General features: G+C 39.3%; 2 protein-coding genes across 3 annotated transcripts; both read left to right on the plus strand.

Moving 5' to 3' along the window:
- The first annotated feature begins 543 nt into the window (after positions 1 to 543).
- On the plus strand, positions 544 to 3,691 carry LOC121329571 (C-C motif chemokine 19-like). Its single transcript, XM_041275258.1, has 4 exons — positions 544 to 686; positions 1,792 to 1,912; positions 2,682 to 2,819; positions 3,638 to 3,691. The coding sequence occupies exons 1-4, from the start codon at positions 626 to 628 to the stop codon at positions 3,648 to 3,650; spliced, it is 333 nt and encodes a 110-aa protein (XP_041131192.1). The 5' UTR covers positions 544 to 625; the 3' UTR covers positions 3,651 to 3,691.
- Positions 3,692 to 12,557: 8,866 nt separating this feature from the next.
- Positions 12,558 to 19,747, plus strand: LOC121309252 (C-C motif chemokine 19-like). Of its 2 annotated transcripts, none has more exons than XM_041242167.1 (4): positions 12,558 to 12,669; positions 16,375 to 16,504; positions 17,201 to 17,315; positions 17,830 to 19,747. In XM_041242167.1, the coding sequence occupies exons 1-4, from the start codon at positions 12,609 to 12,611 to the stop codon at positions 17,854 to 17,856; spliced, it is 333 nt and encodes a 110-aa protein (XP_041098101.1). In that variant the 5' UTR covers positions 12,558 to 12,608; the 3' UTR covers positions 17,857 to 19,747. The 2 variants fall into 2 exon arrangements, with proteins under 2 accessions (XP_041098101.1, XP_041098170.1); XM_041242236.1 differs by having other exon boundaries at positions 16,378 to 16,504.
- The last annotated feature ends 486 nt before the right edge of the window (positions 19,748 to 20,233 follow it).

Consider the following 20,233-nt stretch of genomic DNA (forward strand, 5'->3'; position numbering starts at 1 on the left):
AGCTGCTAAAGGTAGGGGAATGTCTGTTACACAAGATGCAAGATGCAATACAAGTCCAAAATACTGCTGTGCGAGTGTGCAAGGCTGATATTCAATTGGGATTATTGTAAAAGCATCCATTATTTTTAAACTTGAAGGTATTCATATATTCAAAATAAAGTCATTTGAATTTACATTGTTTAGAAATGTTTCCAAATAATGTATCAACCAGGCTTTTGATGCTTTAAACGAAATTTATATAATAATATATATATGATATATATATATATATATATATATATATATATATATATATATATATATATATATATAATATAATATATATATTACACATGTTACAATGCCACTGTGGAGTGTCACTACATTTTGCTGCAGATCTCTGCGAGCCCATTAGCACTGGCAGGTTAGAGCTGGTGGGTAACTGGCAGGTAGAGCTGGTGGGTGTGTGGGGGCTGGATTTGCTCGGAAACCTGGAGGGCAGGTATGCTGAGTAAAAACGAAACTTGCTGTTTGTGTGTGTATATATACAGCCTCTTGTAGGACTACAGAAGCACTCAGCACAAGCACTAGTGCACACCTCCGAACTCAGAATCCTGCTACTGAGAGGCAAAAGCACAAGCACACGATGGCATTGAAGTCAGCTGCAGTTCTCCTCATAGCCGCCACACTCTGGTGCTACTCAGAAGGTAAGACAGCAACTGTATCGTTTTAATTGTTATTGGGGGAACAGAAAAAAGCATTAGCACTTTAGTTTTTTTTTTTTTACTTTTAATTGTGTATATATATATATATATATATATATATATATATATAATATATATATAATATATTTTTAAAACATTGAAAATAAACCTGCCTCAATAATATTTGGAGGAGTCTAGCCTTTGCACAGAGTATCTATCAAATATTTAATTAGGCAGCCTTCTGTCCCAGACTCTAAAGCATGCTCCAGGATAGGAGAACTATCTGGCCAGTGGAAGAGGATGCGCATCCTGTGCATTCTAATAAGAGGGGTTGATAGCTAATAATAATAATAATAATAATAATAATAATAATACTCTTTCAAATTTGCACTCATGAGACCGACAGTAGTGTGTGGGAGTGCAAGACAGATAAAATGCATTATCTTTTTAACACTTTAAATGTGAAAAGAGCAATATATTTATTCCTTTGAGCATCACTGCAGATCTCTCCGCACACACAGACTGGAAAATCTATTTTTGTGCCTGTGTTAAATGTTAACACTGCTGTTATGCCCTCAACTGCCTGGCTTCAGTTCAAGCTCACTGTGTCAGTAGAAGCCAATAGGATACCGCTGTTGGTTTCCTGTAAGAGTGCCCAGCTAGTCACCACTCTTACAGCTCTATGACACAGGAGTGACAATCTATGTACCAGAACACACAATATCTTACCGGAAGAGATGTAATACAATGGGAACTGGTATTCCCCTATGCAAAGGTCATAGAATTATGCAGACAGCCTATTAACTTTGGATCTATTGGGATGTACCCTGGTTTCATGCCAGTATTGGTTTTGTGTGTTACGAATATTATTCTCATTTTGAGACATGAACCCCCACCTCTATTCCCTTGAACATTTAATAGGACCCCCCTCCCTAAGTTGAGAACCGAGGAGCAAGAGCACACTGGGCCATATTCATAAAGGGTTCAAAGGACTGCCGCACAGTCAAATACGGTGTACACAAATACAGTGCATTACATGCTCATTCATTGTGCGGATGGGAAATGGGGAGTCTCTGTGTATTATTAACGGTTTGTCTTTTTCTTCCAGGGAACAATGATGGTGTTATTGACTGCTGCTTGTCGACCAGCAATGTCCCTATACCTTGGAAAATAGTGACATCGTACAGAGACCAGAGAGTTCAAGAGGGATGTGCTATCCCAGCCACTGTGTAAGCTAATTTCCCATCATAATAATAATAATAATAAGAAGAAGAAGAATAACAATAATGCATAGCCCCATCTATGCATTCTGGAGCATGACTTTATCCCTGGCTAAAGGAGCATCGCCTGGGCTCCAAAGCCATACACTTAGTCACACACTTAACAGAACCCAGGTTCACATTTAGGATTATGATCTGTTTCTTTTCTCACCAGCCCCGGTGATAAGTCCAGCTCCCAGAACATGATTTAATTTAACAGTAATCTTGCAAAGGGGCTTTTTAATTCACTGTAGACTTATCTTCCCTGTGAATGAACCGAATTCAGGAATCATGAATCATTAAACTGCCTTTCAGACAGGCTTTTACAGTTTACATTGCAGAATACTCTTGCAACATGAATACAAAGCACCCTAAGCGGATTACCCCAAGAAAGCAGCCTAATACATTCACTAATACAACACACTGGGGTGACAGAAGGCTTGCAGCTCAAGCTGCTTCTGAAACTATCCATTTCTCTTTGGTAAACTGACAAGATCAGCCACCCTAAGACCATGTTATAAAGCTGACACATTAAAAAAAAGCCTGCCACACTTTCACATGGGTCTTCGATGCTTTAGTACTTAGAAGATTAGAGTAAAGAACATGATGATGTCTCGCACATACTGAATTGTGCTAAAGTGGATGAGTGGACTGTATCTCACACATTCTTAAAGTGTTGACTCTTGACCCCTAATAGATTCAGGCCCAGTAACAATTTGATTGTGTCTTTTTGAAACAGGTTCATCACCACTAAGCAAATGGCTTTGTGTGCACCTCCAACAGCCAAATGGGTGAAAAAACTAAAATCCAAACTCGATAGAAAATCCAAGAAAACACCCAAGAAACCATCCAAGAAGCTATCCAAGAAAGGAAGCAGGTAAGACTTTATGTGAAGCACACCCATGAGCTTAAAACACAGGATATGAGGTGTTCATGTCAAAGCCTTTACTCCCATGTGTAATAAACTACTATTCTTTTGAAGGGAGAAAAATCCATGACAATGTTGAGAAATGGAGAAATAAAGCACCTGAGACTGTTTAAGAGCGCTTGGGTTGTATTACTTGGTTGCGCGCATGTTGTTATTTCTGTAAAATGAAGTTTTGTTTTTCCCCTTTCAAAAAATAGGAGTTGATTAAAGTCTAGAGTATACCCCATGTATCCCTTATAGACATTCATACTGTACATACATACATACATGCATGCATGCATGCATACATACATACATATACACTTGTGAAGGTTTTAAAATACAGGTTTAATTATTTAAACTAAACAAATCTACATTTTTGAGCATTTCAGATCCTCTTTCATGTAGGCTTGGTCGTCCTCCAGTCTGCCACACTTTTCATGAATGTTCTTCAGATCATAGCCTGCTATAGACCTCTTGTATTGCTTTTGAGTATAACCTGTTGGTGTTGTACAAATTAATCCATGGCCCATTTATAAAAGCTACTGATTGGCACATCTCATTTACTTTCACTGGAGAACTATTTAGGGTAAGTGACTTGTGCAGGATCACACAATGGGTGAGTAGGGATTTGAACCTGGGACCTCATAGTTACAAGCCCCTTTCTTTAACCTCCAGACACAGCCTTGTTAGGATAATTTTGACAATAAAGACATTATTTTTATGTCAATAAAGACATAGAAAGACAGAAAGCTCTTACACTTCATTTTTTTTTTTTTCCCCCACAGGAGGAGCCAGTGAAAAGATATTACAGCTGAGTACAACTTTCAAGGCTCCTGAGAGAAAACAAAAATACAAAAAGACTCCTGCTATGAACGTAGGCAACAGAGTACAAACAGTAAAATCCAGAAACCCATCTTCATCAATGCAAACCAAACCAGAAACTCATCTTCATCAATGCAAACCAAACCAGAAACTCATCTTCATCAATGCAAACCATGGGATCTCAACTCTCTTCATTCCCATGAACTCATACACTCGGGATCCTGCTCTTTGTGTAACAATCATATATATATAATATATATATATATATATATATATATATATATATATATATATATATATATATATATATAATATAATAATATATATATCAAAGTCAGTCTGTTTTCACTGTTCACTTTCAATCAATTTCAATAAATTGCCTGTTACATTACCTAACCCTAACCCTGATCTGGGAAACAGAGATACCTTACTTTCAAATTCTGTTAACTGTTGCCTACATTAAATTGGTTTATGACATGCTTCTTTTTTTGCTAAAAGTTATTTGTAATGTCAAATTTAAATTAATTCAGATTATGATTATGTGCACCTTAATTCAGGACACTGTACATTTGCAGCTGGTTTCACAGCATCAGCCTTGGGCTGCTTTACCTGAAATAGCATTAGTTAGTCCAAGATTACCGCTAATCTGGGTCTGTGAAACCAGCCTCTGGGGTCCAAACCTAGATTTTTTTCACAAGCCTAGATAATTTTCAGAGTTTAAAAAGTCTTTAGTTGAGTTATATAAGCTGAACCCACCCAAATATCCTGAGGCTACTTAGGATTTCTGGAATTGCTCAATGTTTTGGGTTGGTTTGTTTTTTGTATTTCATTTTGAATTTAATGAACTTTGTATTATTATGTTTTGTGTTTATCTGTAAATAATTTAATGTTGAAAATCTTGTTAATAAAAACTAATAAATATATATTAGATATATGTAAAAACTTTCTTGCTGCATTCTATCCACAACACTATTTTGTATACTATTTACACACGTGAAACTAAACTTAAATGTGTTTGAATGATTAAAGAAGAATCTGTTCACAATGAAAGTGCATGTGCATACATTCTAACATGTATATGACTCAGTTAGTATTTGGTTAATGTTTATATGATGTGCTAACTCTTTTAAAAACTTTCCACTGTATTTATTATGCAATATCTTTGTACTTTTACCATGCTTTTCCCTTGGTTATACAGTACTATGCACATAACATAGTTTACCCTGGTCTGTGCTTTACACTGCTTACCCACGCTTTACCAGGCTTGCACCGTGCTTTACACTGCTTACCCCCGCTTTACCAGGCTTGCACCGTGCTTTACACTGCTTACCCCCGCTTTACCAGGCTTGCACCGTGCTATACACTGCTTACCCCCGCTTTACCAGGCTTGCACCGTGCTATACACTGCTTACCCCCGCTTTACCAGGCTTGCACCGTGCTTTACACTGCTTACCCCTGCTTTACCAGGCTTGCACCGTGCTATACACTGCTTACCCCTGCTTTACCAGGCTTGCACCGTGCTATACACTGCTTACCCACGCTTTACCAGGCTTGCACTGTGCTTTACACTGCTTACCCCCGCTTTACCAGGCTTGCACCGTGCTATACACTGCTTACCCCTGCTTTACCAGGCTTGCATTGTGCTATACACTGCTTGCCCCGCTTTACCAGGCTTGCACCGTGCTATACACTGCTTACCCACGCTTTACCAGGCTTGCACTGTGCTATACACTGCTTACCCCCGCTTTACCAGGCTTGCACCGTGCTATACACTGCTTACCCACGCTTTACCAGGCTTGCACCGTGCTTTACACTGCTTACCCACGCTTTACCAGGCTTGCACCGTGCTATACACTGCTTACCCACGCTTTACCAGGCTTGCACCGTGCTTTACACTGCTTACCCACGCTTTACCAGGCTTGCACCGTGCTATACACTGCTTACCCCCGCTTTACCAGGCTTGCACCGTGCTATACACTGCTTACCCCCGCTTTACCAGGCTTGCACCGTGCTATACACTGCTTACCCCCGCTTTACCAGGCTTGCACCGTGCTTTACACTGCTTGCCCCCGCTTTACCAGGCTTGCACCGTGCTATACACTGCTTGCCCCCGCTTTACCAGGCTTGCACCGTGCTATACACTGCTTGCCCCCGCTTTACCAGGCTTGCACCGTGCTTTACACTGCTTGCCCCCGCTTTACCAGGCTTGCACCGTGCTATACACTGCTTACCCACGCTTTACCAGGCTTGCACCGTGCTATACACTGCTTACCCCCGCTTTACCAGGCTTGCACCGTGCTATACACTGCTTACCCCCGCTTTACCAGGCTTGCACCGTGCTTTACACTGCTTGCCCCCGCTTTACCAGGCTTGCACCGTGCTTTACACTGCTTACCCCCGCTTTACCAGGCTTGCACCGTGCTATACACTGCTTACCCCTGCTTTACCAGGCTTGCACCGTGCTATACACTGCTTGCCCCCGCTTTACCAGGCTTGCACCGTGCTATACACTGCTTGCCCCCGCTTTACCAGGCTTGCACCGTGCTTTACACTGCTTACCCCCGCTTTACCAGGCTTGCACCGTGCTATACACTGCTTGCCCCCGCTTTACCAGGCTTGCACCGTGCTATACACTGCTTGCCCCCGCTTTACCAGGCTTGCACCGTGCTTTACACTGCTTGCCCCCGCTTTACCAGGCTTGCACCGTGCTATACACTGCTTGCCCCCGCTTTACCAGGCTTGCACCGTGCTATACACTGCTTACCCCTGCTTTACCAGGCTTGCACTATGCTTTGTTATGCTTTGCTATGTTTTTACTTTGGGAAATGTTTAAATAGCACTAAATGGATATACAGTCCTGCTTGCTGAGTGGTCAGGCAGGGTTCTGATCCATTGAAACATCCACAACATATAACTTTACAGTGGGGAAGAACTGCTTGGATTCATGTCCCCAAACATTTTTTTAATGATTAATATCCATGCATTTACTACTCTGTCTTTATGAAAAAAGACTAACCAATCACAAAGAGATGGCCATTTCCTTTTTTGAGAAGTGGAATTTGTGATTCTGATGTGTAGTTTGTGATCGACCATTTGATCTCGGTTTGAGACCTTGAGTTTTGTAATGAATTTCATATATCAGTTAGGTTGTTTTTTCCCCCCTTGTCATTTAGAAGAGAGTGGGATTTTAGTAGGCCAACTGTGAATCCCCACAGTTAAGTTAGTAAAGCAACTGATCAGGAGACAGACAGACAGACGGGCACAGAGGGCCCAATTGTGATCACAGGACACAAAAGTTGTGAGCACCTGATTCTAAGTTGTTTTTCACCAAGATGTTTTTCGTTAATTGTAACACTTAGGCAAACGTACTGCTTATTGCAGATATGGTCAGCATGTATCCTCTATCTGGGGCTGAAGAGCTCAAGGTACTACCGACTGTGCATTATGTTGCCTTACCTCATTCTGTCAATCAAAGCTCGCTTGCTGTGTGTGTGGTCGTTGCTTCACATCCAGCCTCCACCCTGTTCCACTGATAGTGTGACTCGGTTCTCGTACGCTACAGTTGATCTCCGAGGCTAAAGGGGGAATGCTGTAAGAGCAGTGTTGTTGATGCACTGTGATTATGGATTCTGACCCCTGCTGGTCAGGTTAAAAGTTCTAATAACCAGAAATTCACACCCAGCCTGCATCTTGTTGCACTAAAGCAGGGATCTCCAACCCTGGTGCTGGGGAGCTACTGGGTCTTCTGGTTTTCATTTCAACAGGGCTCTCAGTTAATTAATTGCACCAAATTATTGGCTTCATTAGTCAAGACTAACAGGTTTTCCAGATCTTTAGAAATTGATGACATAGTGTGACAAAGTGCCTGCCCCGTGTGTATTTTCTGTATATGTTGCGTGTGGTGTGCATTGGTACATGGGTTATAAATGGGTCTGTGTTTCACGTGTGTTTAAAAATGTATAATTGTATTTAGGCACGGGATTGTACATCACTTCACATGCATTTAAAGTAGTTAATATGTGAGCACGAGGTTGCACATAATTAATTCACGTGCTGGGATTCAAGTGAATAATTAATTGGTAATTGAATCCCAGCACAACAGTATATATAGATGCACGTTTTACTCCCTCTGGGTTGTTGGGTGTTCGGTGAGTAAGGAACGGGGGGGGGGGGGGGGGGGGGGGGGAGAGGGAGGAGAGAGAGAGAGAGAGAGAGAGAGAGAGGAGAGAGAGAGAGAGAGAGGGAAGAGGAAGCGAGAGAGGAAGGATGCGGAGGGGGAGCTGAGAGGAGAGAAGAGAGACCGGAGGAGAGAGACGAGGGACTGACGAGAGAGGAAGATTGAGAGGAATGCGAGAGAGAGAGAGAGAGGAGGGAGAGAGAGAGAGCGAGAGAGAGGAGAGAGAGATGAGAGAGAGAGAGAGAGAGGGAGGAGAGAGACAGAGAGAGAGAGACAGAAAGAGAGAGATTAAGTGCGACGACTCTAGTTAATTATTAATTAACCATTAAACTTAATATCTAGATGAGAGAGAGAGAGAAGAGAGATGAGAGAGGGAGGAGAGGAGAGAGAGAGGGGGAGAGAGAGAGAGAGAGAGAGAGAGATCAAAATCAATATCAATATCAATTGCTATTGCTTGCTGGTGGGACCAGCACGATACTTGTTTGTTTAAACTCACCGTGTTTTGTTTATTAGTGTGTCGATCTGCTCACCGTGTTTGTTTAGTACAGTCCGTTTTGTTTGTCTGTTTATTTTGGTGTAAAGTGCCGTGTCCTGCCTTTTGTCTGTTTAAACCTTTTATTTGCAATAAACCGGCGCAAGCAAGCGTCTTCATCATTTCACCTCATCTGCCCTGTCTTTGTGTATTCATTTCCTGGTTCTGACGTCTCCACTCAGCCGTCTTTGTGACACATAGACACTTATAAAACCTGAGGATTTGGGGCTCTCCAGGACCAGGGTTGGAGACCCCTGCACGAATCAGCAACAGTAACCCTATCAGTTTAATACGGTAAACCAAACATGATTCTTGGTTTCAATATGAATTAGAAAAAACAACTGGCATGGCGCTCCTGGAAAGGCTGCAGCAGCAATCTCGAAACCAAATAAAACAGTAGAGGGTATTTATTTTACCAAAAGATCCCCTTGTTGGTAACGCTACGAGCTGGAAACATCTGGCTTAAGGCCAACATGTCCATTCAAATCAAATTAAAAGTTATTCATGGGTGCAGTAATTCAAAGTAATAAGATATATAGCATATCCTGCAAGGCTAAATTGAGAATACATGTGGTCAAAGCTGTTATCCTATGCTGGAACATGCAGTATCTTTATTTACACAACATGTGAAAAAAAGAAGCACAGATGCCAATACAATTAAGGTGTCTGTACTGAGTTTTAAATATTTGCTTCAGTATTAAGATTATGGTAAGAATGTGTAGGAAAGGAAGGAAACAGCAGTATCCTTAAATGGGGCCTTTTGTAAGCCTGGCAAAGACTTGACTTGGCAGTACTTGTGTTCTATAGACTTTCACACACTCAGCATGGAAACCCCCTCAAATGCCTAAACGGTTCCAGGATTCTATACAGAACACAGTAGCTGTAGTAGCATTGTCAGCAAAGGGGGTGGAAGAGGCCAGGGGGGGTACTCTAAATGTTAATTAATGTCTTCATCAGTAAACAATTCAAGTAAAAGCATTGCAGGGATTGAGTGCTGATGTGAATTTCCTTTTGCATAACTGGCTTCAGTAAATGTATTCATTGATTTTGGAAACAAGGCATATATTTGTCTCACCATTGCTGTGTTCTGTCAAATATCGATCTGCAATCAGCAGCTATGAGATCAATGTAACAGGGTAGAAGCTCATCACGAACCACAAAACTATGCAAAAGAGCTGGGCTCGTCTGCATCAGTGTTTTACTGCTTCAAACCTCATCTTATCTCATCGTCAGGGGATAGGATCCGTAACAGCAGTGTATTGCACAACACTGTCCCTTACATGAGAAATAAAGAATAAAGAACCGTCCTTTGGGTGAGACGTAAAACGAGGTCCTATTGTAAGTGACTCTGCAGCAGCAGTTGTGATGTATAGTTCACCCCCTAGTCTCAGTAAGCTGCTTTGATAAGTTGCTTTATCGTCTACTCAATTACTAATCGATAATACTGCACTGCATACTGTAATGTGCTTACCGGTATTTCTTTGCATCTTTTCTTCCATGAGGTACTTTTATTCGGTTCTGTGTCTTTTAAGCAGTTTGTGCCTTGAAGTGTGGTTAGGGAGAACTTGACTTTGTTTGTAATCAAACTGCACCAAGCAGTGAAGAAAGGTCAAGAAGCAATGTCTCAGTGTTGGAGTTTTGTACAGGAAAAGCTGGCCGTTCCTTAAAACAAGATATTCATTTTTTTTACCATTGCCCAAGTAGCTGGAGGGTGCATCACACTGGAGATTGGGGTACAAATTGAACTTTTTAGGTAGCTAAAATATTAGTTTTTGGTTTTGTTCTTTTGTTTTTCTCCACGGCTCTAGTCGGTTTGTTTTAGAATTTGGATGTTCTGCAAAATACAGTAGCTCTGCAGAAATGTCTATATAGTATTTTTATTTTTAAATTAAACTGAAATCATTTGTACAAATGAAACTATATAAATGTGAATGGTCACATGCCTTAAAAAACCAACGTACGCACTTTGCTTCATGCATTTCTGCAGTTGTGTCTTGATGTTGCACAGCTTTATTTTCTGTGATTTACATTAATTAACATGCCAAAAAAAATGCAGGTTCATCTTAATAGTATCAAAAAAAAAAAAAAAAAAAAAAAAAAAAAAAAAAAAACAGGGCTTTCAAAAACTCTACAAAAGCTTTTGGAAATTTTCCAGTGATTCGGGTCACCATTACAGTAATATGACACAAGCAACAAACAATTGGTGTTCCCATTACAGAGTGTAAAAAAAGGTTTATAGAACAATGTAAAGGCAGTGCTTAAGTGAAAGGGGATTTCCGTTTTTGACTAAATGAAACTGCAAATACAACGAGGTACTAAACAATGTATATGTTGCAAAAGTTTAACCACAGATACTTTCCTTCAAGAAAACACAACTAAAGTAAATGAGAGAATGTTGCCGCTGTGGGAGCAATGTGGCTTAAACCACACACCGATGGTTCTGATACAGAGGGTGACAGATGTATTAGAAACGTTAATCCATGTGCAAGCTGTCTGCTCCACAGTACGCTAGCCTGCTCGGGGGGCTTGGGGGGGGGGGGGGGGGGTCCCGGGGGGGGGGGGGAGGGGGGGGGGGGGGGGGGGGGGGGGGGAGCTTTGCTGGTCACTAGAGGCAGAGCGCATTATCAGGGGATTGGTGCGACAGAAAAACGAGAAAAAATGTGAATGCAGACTATAAATAGGGACTATTTGAACAATAACAGCCTCTGTGTAGTTATAACAAAGGTAAAAAGTCCATATTTACCAGGACAGTTAACTCTATAGATTGTTTTTAACTATGGGTGTAGCTGTGTGGCTCCACTTAATACAGTCAGCACTCGGATATACGACACTCAGATAACCGTATTAAGAATAAAATGAATCCCCATTATATGTGTAACAAATGAACGCAGTTACCCGTCACACGCGATTTCCGTCACCAGTTCTCTGATAAAAAGCCCGTCTCTTTAATGCTATAATACACTTGTCTAACCGTCACAGCCCGCGCTTTTGTTTTTTTTTTTTTTTTTCTGGAATGGCAAATCAGTCTTTATTGTGCTCTGCAGTTACACAGCACTTCTTCCAAAAACAATGACTATATTCTGTGATTGTGAATACTGACTTTGGATACGATTTTAATTCTGAAGACTGTGTTGTCATGTTTTAATATTTTGCAAAATTGCATGGTGTTTACGTTCTAAGCAGTTCTGTCCATGGGTAACATTTTGATTTATTTTTGCTGTTGGGTCGTTAACGGTGAATTTTACATACTGCTACAATACGCACCAGATTTAAAAGTATGTACAGTATTACAGTCCACGTGTCCAGTTGTAATGGTGGATTGATCATGTTGGAATTATTTTATTCTGCAGAGTTCCTCTTTCTGAGTTCTGAAGATTACTATTCCAGTGAGAATTTCTAGTGACTCAGCATTAGGAACTAGGAATACTAATGGGAATTTAAAATGCATGTATGCTGTATGTGATGAACTGTGCTGCTAAATGCACCTCTTCCCACAAATCATTAAACATATCAGAGCACGCCTTTAAAAACATTGCTTGTATTACTAACTGACATGCAGCATGTCATTAATAGTGAATTGGCTTCTGTTTTTGACCAAATGTGTTTGGTGCATGGTAGTACTCAAGAGGACTTAAAAAGTTACATTCAAAAAATCTAAGGTGCGCAGGAGATCTGGGATTTGCACTGTAAATTAAACCCAGCTCTGGGGTTGAAGCAGTTCATCCTGGCAGGTTTGAGCAGTTCAGCACAGCCATCAGCTATACAGATACTGTTGTGATCTGCACTGGCTTTTATTACACTGTACTGGTCTGTGCATCTGTTTGAGTAATACAAGAATTACAAAATCTTTTAAATTTCTATCGTTACACGTTCTTTTACATTGCATTTATTTTGAATAAGGGTGTGTGAGGACAGAGGCATTGTAAATTGCATGCTTTGTTACCACATGCAAATTACATGTGGATCGCCTCATGTTCTTGATTTGACATGGACCACATTTTATTTTTGGATAATTTTAGCAATGCATATGCTGTAGTATCTTCATGAAAGAGATCAATGACTTAAAGAAAAAAAAATCCACTGCACCTCCTATTTAGTGAACTCATAGTGAAACTTAGCTAGGTCTTATAAATAGCAAAGCCTTCAGCTTCAGCAACACAGAGCCCCGGTGAAAACAAGCAGGAATCAGAGACTGCCCTTGCCAAGAACAACACAAAGTGTCGATATGGCTCACAGCATCACTGCTCTCTTCCTCTGCACATTCCTGCTGTACTGCTGTTCCAAAGGTAGGCTTCTTCTTGTGATACTGGATGTTTGAACACAGCATACAATAACTGTCTTTAGTAGTACAGTATATTACAAACACTGAGAACAACTTTCAACAGAAATTGCACAATTCTTACAGCAAGATTTTCAACGCAAAAAATATTTAAAAAAACAACAAAATAATTATTTAGAGCATTTCAATTCTTAATAATTCCAGCTACAAAAATATGCACTAATAATGCATATACTGTATAATGTTGTTTATATATGTATATGTGTTGTTTTTGCATTGTAAAGCTGCAATTTGTCATAATACTAAAATATGTGATTCCTTTGAAACATTTTTTTTTAGTATATCCCTTCTCAAGGTAATATGAACTCTACAAATGGTTAGCAGAAAAACAGTTTAGTGTCCGTTGAATCATTTTTAGTTTCAGAGTTTATTTGTTTCCTCCATTGTTTCTTTCATTGATGTTTACATCTTAAATTTGCAGTGGTCTCCATTCTTGTTGGTTGTGAATTTTGTATTATGTGAATTTACGATGGCCATTCATTCATTGGGATATGCTGCCTGTTGTTACTTGGCAAAGCAATTTTAAAAGTATATTCTAAACTGTTATTTATGCTGAGAACCAGAATGTTTGGCCATGGAACAGTTGCATGTGTGATCGCTGTGCAATTACACTGCAAAACAAAGAGTTTGAAATAATAATAATAAAGTGCATTTTATTCATTTTGCAAAAAAATGTCTTTCTATGACACAGGCTTTCAAGATTGCACAGGTCAGCCCCAGCTGAAAGTCTTTCCATGTTCAACCAGGGTTATATAAACAGAAATACACATCTGAGAACAAGTTACTCAGGTTAGGGTCACAATGGCATGTCATACCCCAGTTCTTTTCAGAAAAACATGTAGGCAAAAAGTTTATTCGTGGAACACTTTTCAGTTTCTTTTGAAAGTGGGTGCTCCATTGTTGCCAATGTAAACCGACAGGCTTTATGCAAACGTACTAGAATCTTTGACCATTCATTATAATTGTATTTAATGCCATTTTATTTTTAAAAAAGTGCTTCTATCTGGTAACTTGGGAAAGAGTTTAGTACTCAAAATGAACCTGAGGAGCCTGGCTGACATTGTTATGAGAATCACAGCTATTGACTTTCTGTTGTTAGATTTGTATGGAAATATTTATTCAAGTAGATGTACATATAAGAGGCTGGTTATAAATAGATAGCAAACAGGCAGATTCTTCATGACAGTATAATCGTAAATCTCGAAAAACTACTTACTTCTAAATCTTTTGTAGTCATTTTTGTATTACTTTAGTATAAATACATGTTAATTTGGATTCATATGTTGTTTTTTTCTGACTTTATGTGAACGAAAAGACACACATTTGCCCGTTTTCCCATTGGAAATAGTGATATTTTGAAATATCACTGTCCTGGTCACAAAAGCAAAGTCTGTGGGGAATAATAGCCATTTTCTATACTTTTGAGGCATAAGCAATTAGGAAATAACACTTACTACCCAGGAACAAAAATCATGTTACATAGTTTAATGTAAACATATAGATTTTTATCACTTAAAAATGAGTACAGCAAGCGTTTTCCTTGTTGACGCACTGCCTGTTACTCTGCATTTAGGAACCTGGCAGCTGGTTTAGTTTGCTTCCACTATATGATTGAACACACACTGAAAAGAGCTGCACAGTTTATTTGAAATACCTTCAACGAAAAAGTAACCAGCTGCTTCAAAGATCGGAAAATGTTTCTGTTAAAGATTGCTCTGTGCAGTACTAGAAGGGGACATTTCGGGAGTCTGCTGCTGTTGTTACAGTTATGTATGTTTTTATTTTGTTTCATTATTCACTGATAGTGAAAATAGAATGTCTTCAAAAGGTGGACATAAAAAATGAAATATACTACAATTTAGCAAGTACTGTTTTTCAGGCAAGCCTGTAAATGTTAAGGAACATTTGTTGTGTACTAGCAGTTAAACTGAACAAGTCATTTATGTACTTCACTTTGCTAAATCTATTTTTATTTTGGGTTTATTTGACCTTCCTGGTGCTCATATTAGTAGCCACTTGACCATATGCTATGCTGTCATCTCTCATCCTCCTAACAGACCAGCTGTGCCTTGCCTCCCATTGCTCAACACTGTTTATTTAGTAAGAGCTCAGACACTCAAAAGACATTTTATTTGGTATATCAGGGCTTCTTCAGAATCCGTATACTTGCATACAGTTATTGGCAATATTGCTCCAAATACCCTTACAGTACATTAAAAAACAAATGACATTGAATCTACACTTTCCACTATAAAACAATATGTAACTCAGAGGATATGTTGCCACCATAAAAACACATACATTATGGGTCTATTGTGTATTATAAGGATAACCCTGCATTCATAACGTCACCTACAGTTTCTACACACAAACCATATAGGGTCAAACAGACAAAGAGTGATCAGACATAATGTTTATAATGCACAGCTAAGCTGAGATGGTCAAAGCATGTAAAGCAAGGGGAAGTGTGTGAAGTGACCACCTGTGTTGTTAGGGTTCTTTGACCTCATTCAATCAGAACTGGAATTGAACACTGTGCTGTTACTGTGATATTTCAATTTTCATTTGTAACTTTTATTGGTACAGGGCATCCATTGTTTGCTAATATTATGTTTCTGAAGCATTCATTCTCAGTCCGAAATAAAGAAGTAAAAACTATTACTTTTCAGTGGGGAATTTTCCCATGAAAAGTTTAACAAAGTTCAGTAGTAATAAAATTGAAACTAGTTGCTGCTTCAGAATCGGCAAACAAAGGCTGCTATTCATGCGTACACCCACACACCAGCACTATAGAAAATGTTAAGTTCAATGAATAAGTGCATATTATATTAGGAAGGGGAGGATCTGTTGATATTTCTGGGATGTAATGTACTGTATAAGCCATTCATGCAAGCTAGCAAGGAGAACAGTGTTGGGTTACACTTTAGATTGTGTCTCTCATTAATGTGTATTTACATAGTAGTTACATAGTAAATGCATGTGCACCTACACATAATTACAATGTTTAATATAGTGGCTGCTGCATGGACTAGCAGCTTTACAGTATTGTCAAATGCAAAGCTCTACCTGAAATGCATCTTGACATTTTTAAACATGCCAAGGTGCAAGGGGGTCAGAAGTTAGGATTATGACTACAGACATTAATAATGGGGAGTACATGCTCACTTTGAAGATAAGTATATTACATGTGGATTTAGTAATAATGATAATAACAAGACTGTAATTCCATCAAAGGGTCATCAAACACAATAACTCAATTGGAGTTGTTCCAATTCTGGTGTCCCCAGCTATCCTAAATTAAACAGGGTGTACTTTTACTATTTTGCTCCCCAACAAATTCCTCCATCTTTTCCTCTGGAGTTTGTTGTAGCTTGTTGGAAACTTTTGTTTTAAAAATCTGACTTCAGAGAAATAAAGTGTCTTATAAAGCTCAGTTTGACACAGATATTTAGCAATAACAACACTAGCAAGCAGTGCAGTTTATGAAAATGAAAAGCTCACAAGATGATTATTATGATTATTAACATTACTCTTGAGGAATGATGCTGGACCCACTGCTGAAGAGGAGAAATCAACAGAAACAGACGACATATGGATCAGCCCCTATAGTGCAATATTAACTGGTCAGTGATCTCTCCCGCTTTCCCCCCAGCAGCCTATGGAGACAGCAACTTGGTTGTGGACTGCTGCCTGCGAGTGAGCAAGTCCCCAATCCCAATTAAAATAGTGAACAGCTACAAGGAACAAGGCCAGCAGGATGGGTGTGACCTCGCAGCAGTGGTGTAAGTGTTCCTTTCAGACACTGTTTATCACTATTTCCTGCTTTAGCATCTTTGTAGAAAGCCCTAAAGTCAATCAAGTCTATTTCACTGATCGCAACCCTGGTTCTCAACACTGGCACAATTAAACTCTTGACACAGCCCTCTTCCTGCCATAGTTACTATGTGTTAAACAGCAAACGTTGATCAACTGGTAGTTGAATTACTGTCGGGGTCCAGCAGGTATTATATTTTTTACCATGTTTCAGCATAAATAAAAAGTAAAGAGTTCAGATAATGCTGTTTGGTTTTGAGTAGTTTTGATGGTTTTGTTTTTCTGTTTTGAACTAATTTTGAGCACCTCTAGCCACAATGTCATTGCTGGAGTCTTTTTAATGCCAGAAGTGGCTTCCATCAGACTCCAACCACTCCCCCTAAATTGTACCCAGCAAATACCCCTCTCTATCCAATTGGCTGTTTATCCTGAAAGCATCCATTGATAGTTTTCATCCTCCACCTCCTCAGCTTCCAGTCAGCCTCCCCAGTCTATCCCCCAGACTACCCCCCTCCTGGGGAGGTGGGGATAGGTCCTTTTCAATGTACCTCCTCCAAGGTACATGACCATCTACAGAGCATACAAGTGAGCGTGTCGTTTGCTGGACTGGCTGGTGTCCTTACTCTGAAATCAGCAGTGACACTGTGATGGCTTTGGTTCCCCAGGTTTACCACAAAGGGAAACAGGAAGCTCTGCGCCCCACCTAGAGAGCCTTGGGTGAACAGTCTGATTGCCAAGATTGTCAAGAGGAGACAACTGTGTCGGAACCATAAACTGAAGGTAAGTTGAGCATTTCACTGTGTGTTCACAGGAGCATTTGTGATGTAAATACAGTGTTTTCCTATATGTGATTTAGAGAGTGGGGGGATGCCCAAGTAAATAAAACGCGATCAGTGGACTGAAGAAATCACCCGTGCAATAGGTTTGTGCTTATTGCACAAAAATACATTCAATTACAGATTTTATAAATGGCACAAAAGCAGAGTTTGGTAGCACAGGATTGTAATGGCTCCGGTTCCTCTTCAATACATCCATTTTGCAACATTTCAGATTATGTTAGCTGCTGACACAGGCAAGGATTGCTTTACAAGGAACTGTGTAGATCAAGTGTTATCTCATTCCAGTTTCTCCCAAGTAGGGGACGCTTCTTGCAATGTTACATGCACATCCATGCAATTAGTGCGGCAGAGCTGATAGAAACAGCAGAGAACGCAACAAGGGGACCAACGAATAAACACGGATAGAGAAACTACTGGGATTTATTTATTTATGTATTTATTTATTTCATTTTCAGAACCGGATGTGCCTCAACTTTGCTTGAAGAAGCATGTTTATATGTATCTAACATGTGGAAGATGGCAGAAGTTCAAAGGGATTTGAAGTCTGGCAAAAACTTTCAGTGTCTTGGATACCGGAATAACAACTCAAAAAACAGAATTGATGCACTGTGCTTTTTTCCAACAGGGACTGTGTGTTTCATATGCTTACATGAGAACAGAAAATCAGTGGCTTTTTATTTAAAGTTCTCTTTTCTTAGCTTAACCAGTATTCTTAGAAGGCAGCTTCCTAAAGTGTGATTTTTGTTCAAAATTAATAAATGGCTGTACTTTTTAAAGATTTTGTAGTTATATGCTAAAATCCAAACAAGTGAGACTTATGACCACTGTTTTGTAAAGGGCTGACCCTTATAAAAGTCTACCCCTGTAAATTTGCATGGTAATGTGCAGTTTTCCAATGCTTTGTCCATGGTTATACTTTGCATGTACAATAGTTTAGAATGTTTGTAAGTCTTTATGAATGTCAGTCTTGAAACTTTGTCTACAGCACTAGGAAATGTCAGTAGCACTTTGCATGGCATGAACACCCATGTAATTACATTGTTATAATTGGGTGATTACCAATTATTTCTGCTCTTAGTGACTACTGAGTGATAACATGGAAATAGTCTTGGAAAAAATATCTTGTTAGCTGATGTAATAACATGGTAACCCTGTGGTCATTCCCATGTAAGCACACTTACCCACCAGTAGTCACCCTTTAAGACCAGAAAACATGATTAGTTACCATGTTATTTCTGTGTTATTACATAGGTATGTATGCCCTGTAATCGAAAGTGCTACTGAACTACCATTCGATTTGCCAAGTCAAGTAGGTCCATCCCAGCTCTTCTGGCCCATTGGTTCTCTCCAGCGATCTGAGCTGAGGATCAGTGATAGAGATTTGTGTTTATGTCTTATAGAAATGCAATGATATCTCTAAAGCATGTCATCCTGCTTCCCAAATCACCGGGTATTTAGATATAGAAAAACAGGTCCTGCAATGAAGAAGTGAATTGACCAGCAGCAGATGTAGCAGTTTCCCAAAAACCCCAGCATTACTGGAGGAAGATCGCTTTGCCATGCTTTTACATGACCCATTTTATAAAGTAATTTAGGTTAACATTTACTCAGTGGCTCCTGTGCAAAGTCTTTCACTATTATGATAAAGTTATATACAAAATAAATAACTAGGATTAGGCTGCCATTTAATGTTGCTGTAAACTTTTTTTATAGGGATGTGTAGTATTTTGGTACAAAAAACTTTTGGTACATAAAATCATATATTGTACAGTACTGATCAAAATAGGAAATTACTATCCAGAGGAAACATCTGCAACAAACCCTTTGCACTGCCCACAAGGAACTCAGTTGGAGACGTAGCAATTCATTGCGCTAGAGTAATGCTGATTGCAGTTGAGTTCACCACAGTATTAAGGTAGACAGAACACTATCATATCCACCAAGTGTGAGCTATTGAACTAAATGTTAACAGAGTCTGTCTTCATTGTGTATGCAACAGCATTAATTAAAAGGGTGACTGGAGAATTAAAATCTACAAACAGACATGGGAGCTGGACATCTTTAGAAACTTCTTGTTGAAATTGTACACACACCGCTGTATTTCTCACATTGAATTGAATGACTATGTACAATGAATGTCTTTCTGTGTTTTTTGTGATGTACTGTACATAGGATTCTGTTTTAAAGCATATCCCATTTGTTTCAAATGCATCTCCGTCAAGTTTGCTCTTTTAGAGGGTGAATGCTGTGTAGCTTTGCATTGCACAAACCAGCACGAGTAAAGCAAAGCCAGCAAGTACAGCCAAGTTCCTCAATTATTTTTGCTTGGCGCTCATTTTATCAGTACTGCAACACTATGAACATAATACCAGTGCTACACCATACATTTTAAAGCTATTGAAAACAGTATTTAAGCTTACAGCAAAATATTTTTAAAGTTTTTGTTTTTTAATAATTTCATTGTTCCTATGCATTTTTATACTGGCCTGAATCCTTCTTTTTTATTTGATATACTTTTAATAAAAATATTACTTTGAAAAATGTTTTGGTTCATTGTGGTCATTTATCACATGCAGTCTCAGTAAATTCCACTGAGGTTTCCCATGAGTGGGACTGTGAAGTATTGGTTCGATTGGGGAAACTGAATGGGCTCAATTCCCATCTCTGTGAATGAATGACTGAAATCCACACTGACAGTCTGCGTCACAGTGGACAGTGGAGTCACGGCTACACTTACAAAAAGGGGTCTTTGTGGTGTGGGGTAACGGGGTCCAAAGACCACAAAATCAAAGTTGCACCATAACAGAAAATATTACCTTTTAGTTCATAACATTTTTATTTATATAAAACTTTTTTTTT

This window comes from Polyodon spathula, chromosome 1 (genome assembly GCF_017654505.1).
Source record: "Polyodon spathula isolate WHYD16114869_AA chromosome 1, ASM1765450v1, whole genome shotgun sequence".
In the NCBI taxonomy this organism is placed as follows: Eukaryota; Metazoa; Chordata; class Actinopteri; order Acipenseriformes; family Polyodontidae; genus Polyodon; species Polyodon spathula.